The sequence below is a fragment of the Alligator sinensis genome, unplaced genomic scaffold, assembly GCF_000455745.1.
Source record: "Alligator sinensis unplaced genomic scaffold, ASM45574v1 scaffold313_1, whole genome shotgun sequence".
NCBI lineage: Eukaryota > Metazoa > Chordata > Crocodylia > Alligatoridae > Alligator > Alligator sinensis.
This window is the reverse complement of record NW_005841939.1, coordinates 1,111,891-1,118,872: the sequence shown is the minus strand read 5'-3', so window position 1 is coordinate 1,118,872 and position 6,982 is coordinate 1,111,891. Positions and strand designations below refer to the sequence as shown.

Below are 6,982 nucleotides of genomic sequence, written 5' to 3'. Positions count from 1 at the left end.
TGCAGGCACTCGCAGCCCGCGTGGGGCTGTCCAGAGTGGGCACAGGCAGCCCCATGCAGGCCGCAAGCAGCTGCAGTGTGGGGCATAGGGCATGGGGCGGGGAGGGTCCATTTTCCCCCCCACTGTGGTCCTTCTTTGCCCGGGGTCCCCCCTGCCCCCACTTACCTGAGCTTCCTGTGCCAGGGCAGCCACGGTGCTCACAGCCCAGAAACCCCAGCTAGGGGGCGGGGCCGGGCAGGCCTGCTGTTGTTGGAGTCTGCTGGGCTTCCCCTGGGTCCTACTGCCCTTGGTTCCTGCCAGTTTTGACAGGAACCAAGGGCAGAGAAATATTAACTTTCTACATTTTTTTAGGTTCCCCATGGGCCAAAATAGAATGGCCTCACAGACTGGATCTGGCCTGTGGGCCGTATTTTGCCCACCCCTGCTTTAGTTTCATCAGCATGATGGGATTTTCACATTTTCCAGGTGCCAGGACAGTGCTACACTTTTTGGTTTGGCTGAAGGTTCCTTCCATTCTTCTTTGAAGATGGCCCACTGGCAGCTAAGGGTCCAAAATTCATGGGGCAAGCAGGGCAGCAAGCAGGAGAGAGCCTGGTTCTGAAGTCCCTGTGAGAAGGGAGCCCTTCTGGAGTTCTGCTTTCTGCTTCCATGGCTACCTATCCTTTTTCATTGAAGTTACTGGATAAAATGCAAAACAGCACTGGGTTTGAGCCTGGAAGTGAGAGAGAGCAACTGTGCTTCGCCTCTCTTCCCCTGGGTTTTTCATGGTTTTTCTGTCTTCCTGAGATATGGGTACTTGAGTAGGATTTTTAAAAGTCCCCAACTTCAAAAAGACATAGGCAAATAAGAACATAGGGATGTATACGTTGCCTTTTTAGTGTGCCTAGTAGTGTTGCAAAGCCCACTTGCTCTCCTTCCAGGTTTCAATCCTAGAAATAAGACATGGTAGCTTCCTTATTGTCACAGAGCATAGGCCAGTCAGTATGTCTGAGACAGCTGAAGCATAGTACTTGAGTGCATGGTATAGTGCTGCTTTAAGGCAGCTATATTGCTTCATTTATGAGATTTTGGCAGATGCAAGTGTGCAGGACGTGCTTCTTGGTGGCATTCCCAGGAATGGCAATGAGGCAATATAGATGCTGTCTATGTGTTATTGAAAGTAAAAGATAGATCCATATCATCCTGTTTATCGCAAAAAATTGTGAAAATGGGAAATCTGACTCAACAAAACCCCTCTCTGGAGCAGAGTAGCTTAATAGAACATCTTATCATAAAACCAGAAAACAAAGAGTAGAAGCTCTATAAAATGTCCCTACGCGTTTACTTTTACTAGCAAGTCTGAACTTCAGACTCCACTTCTGTATACACGTTTAAGTCAGTGATTCTCAGTCTTGGTGTCACAGCACTGGGGGCACTTGAGTTCCTTTTGAGGGTGCTGCAGGGTGCCACACAATGTTATCTCTATTAGGTATGCAAACGTGATTCATAGGATAAACCCAGAGATTTCAAATGTGAATCTCTAGTTGGGATTTAAGTTCTTTGCAATAGAAGAACTGTTCTATTGTTAGTCAAACAAAGAGTGAAAACTAAGAGCTGGCATTTTCCCAGGGGTGCTAGGGGTCTATAAAAAGTTTGAGAAACACTGACTGAAACAGTTTGATGTATGCAGATATATAATGTATTAACTTTAAAAAAAATGTTTTACTGGTGAAATGTAGCATAGGAATGTGCCTTTTGCACTTTTTCTTCAAAGTACATTTCTGCACAAAAGGGTAGTGCCATCAGATAAAGAGCTGAGAAGTAACCCTGTATCTGTTGTTTCTTTTCTTGCTCTTTGAGATTGTCCTGCAAGAAATATGTAAACTTATAATTTAATCTTTTCTGTTAAACAGAATAGTCATATATGTCCACTCTATGGTTCCTATCCAGTAGTGTAAGTAGTGTTGTGTAACTAGGGCTTGATCTCCAGGTGTCCTATGCTGCTGCCAAATCCATGGTTGTCCCTTGTCATTGGTAGCTTGAATCAGCAGTAGTGGGGGGCTAGGGCCAGTCTTGCCAGTAGGACTGTTAGTGGCTTGTGTCCCTCGTTCACTCTTAAGTCCAGGTCCCCTCATGCTCCTCAGGAGATGCTGCTGTAACGCAGGAAAGTGTCAGCATAGCCGGTAGCCAGGCAGTTAAAAAGCTTCCTGTCATAGCCACAGGTGAGAGCAACCAGGGGGCAGTGAGAGGGTCCATGCACACGGTAGCTTTTGTGTTAACCCCCTGACTGCCAGCCAGTGCCTTTTTGATCTTCACTAAATTCATCCTTTCCCCCACACAATCTGCTATTATACCCTGATTAAGGGGATAAATGTAAATCTAGAACCTGATCTGCCATTCAGGAATTGTCAACAAGGCCTATCAGTGCAATATTAAGGTAACTTTACCTTCTGTTCTTCCTTTCCAAAGCCAGCCTGTTCTCCATATTATACTAGCTTCTTTTTGGACAAGGAACAAAACAGAGCTTTAAACTTCAAACTCAGATTATGACTTCCTGAGTAGGGGTTTGTGGTGCAACCACTCGATCAGTGGTCACCAACCAGTGGATCTTGATCCACCAGTAGATCTTGGAGCCTCTTGCGGTCGATCTGAGGCTGGGGTGGAGGGTGGGGGGGGCTGAGTGCCAGTGTGCATGCACGTGCGCAGCCCAGCCCAGCAAGTCAGTTCATGGGGGAAGGGGCGGGGCTGATCATGGCCCCTATGGTGAGGGACAGTGTCGTAGAGGCAGGAGCAGGGTAAGTTGTGTGTGGCCCTGGCTGGCTGGGACTTACCTGCTGGGGAGGCACACCTGCAAATATGCATAGTAGATCTTAGGGTGCTTTTAAATGCCAAAGGTGATCTCCTACTTAAAAAGGTTGGAGACCGCTGTACTAGATGGTACGTCTCAACATTTAAAATTTAATGTAGTGTTTCCATTTTGTATTTAAAATTAATCAGCTTCTTCAAATAAAGTGCATTTAGAATTGAAATAAATCTCAAAGTACTTGACCAGTACTTAGACTAATAATATATTATTTATAATATATTGCATATATTAGCATGACAAAAGCGCCTATATTATAATTATCACATCAGGAAATTCAGTTGATGTCTTGGTAGGCTCTTTAAACATGATATGTCGAAAGAAAGCATCAGAAGTCTTAGATTATGGTATCAGGCCAGTGACTGACGTAGATGATACAAAGTGAATTGGACTAGTACAATATTTTTATTGATTTCTTTTATGATAGGATGCAGAAAAGCACTAAGAAATGCTGTACATCTGCTATACTTTGAAGTTATCAGTAAATAGCTTGTGTGATAACTAACCTTAAATATATTGAATCACCTCAACAAACAAGAAATGCTTTATTTTTTAAAAGGAAAAATTGTCATTTCAGCTGCTCACTTCAGTGCTTAAAGTTTTTACCTACCAAATTTGTAGCCAGCTTTATTGTGGAGATACAAGGTTATTTCCCTTTTAGAACAAATATTAGGGAAAGCTTAAAGGGTTGGTGTCTTCCACTCGTGTAGTTTTGTTTTAAGTATCCAAAAGTACTTTGGAGAACTCTTCCTGTTTCAAAGATCTGTAAAATAATAAAAGCACAGAAAATATTTTTAAGGTTTTAAGGACACGTCTTTTTTGATCTCATTAATACCTGGTACTTATATAAAAGCAACATCATTACTTTTATATAAGTAATATCATTCTCAGTTTTCTATTCTAAGTGCTCAGCTAATTCCCAAAAGAAGTTTGAAAGTTCTATCTATCAGAGTTAAATATTTTGTCAGGGAGGATCTACTATATCTTCTTGAAAAAAAATACAAATAAAAATCTCAAGAATCCTAAAACAATGAATGAGAGATATAGCAGGAAGGAAAAACTGGTTAGTAACAATTTCCTCTAACCCAATGGTTGTCAGCTGCGGGTATGTGGACCCTTAGGGGTACTTAAAAGGGTTGTAGGGGCTACGCAGAATTGATGTGGCCGATTTTAATTGCTACGTGTGTGTGCAGCTGCAACGCAGCTCATGGGTGGCCAGGAGCGTTGCCTGGCCCCATGGAGAGCAGCCAGGTCTGGCTGGTAAGTCTGTTGTGGGGGAGGGAGTGGGGCTGGGGCCGGGACAGGGACTGCCTAGCCAGGGTGGGGCACAGGATTGAGCTGTGTCCGGGGGGGATTGATCTGTGTGCAGATGGCCCTGTGCGCAGATCCGAGGGCACATGCCCACCATGTCTTCCCGGGGTGTGCGTAGCGTCAGCAGCCACCTCCATGTCCCCCCAGATGAGCTGCTGGTGGCTCCATCCCACTCCCTACCCCAGCTGTGTGGAGCCTCAAGCTGCCCACCCCCCTTAAAAACAAGAAAAAAATATAAAGGGGTACATGAGATGAAACTTTGAGACAGAAGGGGTACACTTGTTAAAAAAGGTTGAAAACCTCTGCTCTAAGATGAAGAGAAATGCCACCCTGAGCCTTTTAGTGTGAACCCATTAGCTTACCATTGGAGAGAAACTCCTTTTCCCCAAAACCTGTTTATAGATTCATAGATGCTAGGGTCGGAAGGGACCTCAATAGATCATCGAGTCTGACCCCCTGCATAGGCAGGAAAGAGGGCTGGGTTCAGATGACCCCAGCTAGATGCTTATCTAACCTCCTCTTGAAGACCCCCAGGGTAGGGGAGAGCACCACCTCCCTTGGGAGCCTGTTCCAGACCTTGGCCACTCTAACTGTGAAGAAGTTCCTCCTAGTGTCTATTCTAAATCTGCTCTCTGCTAGCTTGTGGCCATTATTTCTTGTAACCCCTGGGGGCGCCTTGGTGAATAAAACCTCACCAATTCCCTTCTGTGCCCCGTGATGAACTTATAGGCAGCCCGTTCAGGTCTCTTTTGATAAATGTGTGCAGTATGAAAGGTGGTAGACTGCAGTAGGATATTTTTTAGTTTAAAAATCTTAACTTTGCTCTTAATATATTTACTCAGAAGTCCATAAGGGAGTAAAAAACAGAGTTTTAACCTAAAATGGCTTTTCAGTTTTTTGTATTTTAAAAGGGGAGGCCATGCCTGTCGTCCTTGGCAAAGAAACTGTAAGTTTCATAGCTGAGATGCTTTACAATTTGAAGAGTTGTTATATTCAGTTAAAATTCAGTGTTGTTTGTTTCACAGTATACTTGATCGTTATTATTTTTACTTTTGATAACTCTCAGTTGGACGTAAGCATACTTTTGTGAACTCTCCTTTTTTAAATATGGGAGACTTATTGTAAGATTTAATCTTTTTTTTGTTATTAAGAATACAATATTGAAGCAGGTTGAAACTGAACCGAAAAGGTATTTTGGCTTTATACAGGATTATTTTTTAATCAAGGTAAATAAACTTTTAAAATTAACAGTTTGAAAGATTAATCAAGGTTTTTTTTTTCTTTTTTTTCTCCTGAAGGAACTTTTGCTCTCTGGTATGCCAGAAATAGATGTGAATGATTGGCTAAAAAATACAGAATACACAAGTGGTTATGAAAGAGGAGACCAAGTTATTCAGGTAAAGTCCCTTCTGAATGGATGGAAAATATTGCATTTTAATCCCTCAGAGTGTTTTGTTTTTTTTTTGCCATCCTTTGGTAAAAACTTAGGTTAACCAAAGTTTTGCTGTAAATTATTTCATGTAGGCATGGAGCGTAGGAAAGCTGTCTATGGATTTTGTGCCAGAGGTAGACAAGGTTCCTTGGGTGAATCTGATATCTTTTATTAGACCAACCCAGATATTTGGAGAATAGTTATTAAGCAAGCTTTTGGGTTCAAAAACCCTTCGTCAGGCTAAGGAAGTTTCAGCAGTTGGTGTGTGCTCTTCCTGGATGGAATGAAAAGTAAAGAGGCCAGCGGCTGGACTGGTAGGCATACAAGACAGGTAGTCAGTGAAAATGTAGATTGAGGAGTCAATGGGTGAGACACAAGTGGGGGGGAGGAGGGGAGAGAGAGAAGGGGGATGCAAGTAGAGAGCTATCTGGGGAGTCAGATGTCAGGCAGGTTATAATGTGTCATAAATCCAATGTCTATATTTAGTCCATGATTTTTAGTATCCAGGAGGTTGATGAAGTGGAGTTCATATGCTCGTCTCTGGGAAGTGTTTTGTAAGTTTCCTTTGAGGATCAGAACTGAGAGATTGGAGAGAGAGTGGTTTTCTTGTGAGAAATGTGCCCCCACAGGTAATGTGCCAGAGGTAGTAACTTCCATAGTTTAAACTACAGATAAGCAAATATGCCATTTTTGTATTCACTTTTTTGGTTTCAAAAAGATTATTGGGAAATGTAAACTAACTTTCTTTGGGTTTTTTGTGTGTTTGGTTTTTTTTTGTTTTTTTTTTTTAGTGGTTTTGGGATGTGGTAGAAGAACTATCTCAGGAGGAGAGAGTGCTGTTGTTACAGTTTGTTACTGGCAGGTGAGAGGTGTTTCATGTACCATATATATATTAAGTAGTTATCTAAGGGTGCTGACAGACATGGAAAAAAAACAGTGATTTACTGGAAGAGGTAGCACCTTAATTTTGACACTGCTCTGCAGCATCTGAATGGATCAGGTGCTTCCGTGGGACTTCTTGGTGCTTTTATTGTTTGAATCAGCTATTGGATACAAATGCCAAAAAGTCACACGGAAGCACCTGATCTATATAGATGTTGGGTCAGCTGGGTGCAACTAATGCGATGCCTCTTCTGGGCATACACTGCTTGGTGCTGGGGTGCCCTGAGCTTAAAGTGCCTGTTTCCCCCCTCTTCCCAATATCTGTAAGCGGCCTAAAACTTGCCCTAACTAGGTAGGAAATTGTTGTAAGGAATAACTGGAACAAGAGCTGTTTTATTCAATTGGGTAACCTATATACTCATATAGTACTAAAGTAACATGTTTTGCTAACATTTATATTGCCAACAGTATGCTACTTGTCAGTATTTACCCGAATTTAAGATGCTCCCCCCCCC

At 42.6% G+C, this 6,982-nt stretch overlaps 1 protein-coding gene across 2 annotated transcripts in view; it reads left to right on the top strand.

The window, feature by feature from the left end:
• HACE1 (HECT domain and ankyrin repeat containing E3 ubiquitin protein ligase 1) overlaps positions 1-6,982 on the top strand; it is an 83,071-nt gene that overhangs the window by 64,971 nt on the left and 11,118 nt on the right. Inside the window, exons 21-22 of one of the 2 annotated variants that reach the window (XM_006019801.3) lie at positions 5,452-5,550; positions 6,377-6,447. In XM_006019801.3, coding sequence (XP_006019863.1) covers positions 5,452-5,550; positions 6,377-6,447 — 170 coding nt within the window. The remainder of the gene's footprint in view (positions 1-5,451; positions 5,551-6,376; positions 6,448-6,982) is intronic. The other variant, XM_025199239.1, reaches the window with a different exon arrangement.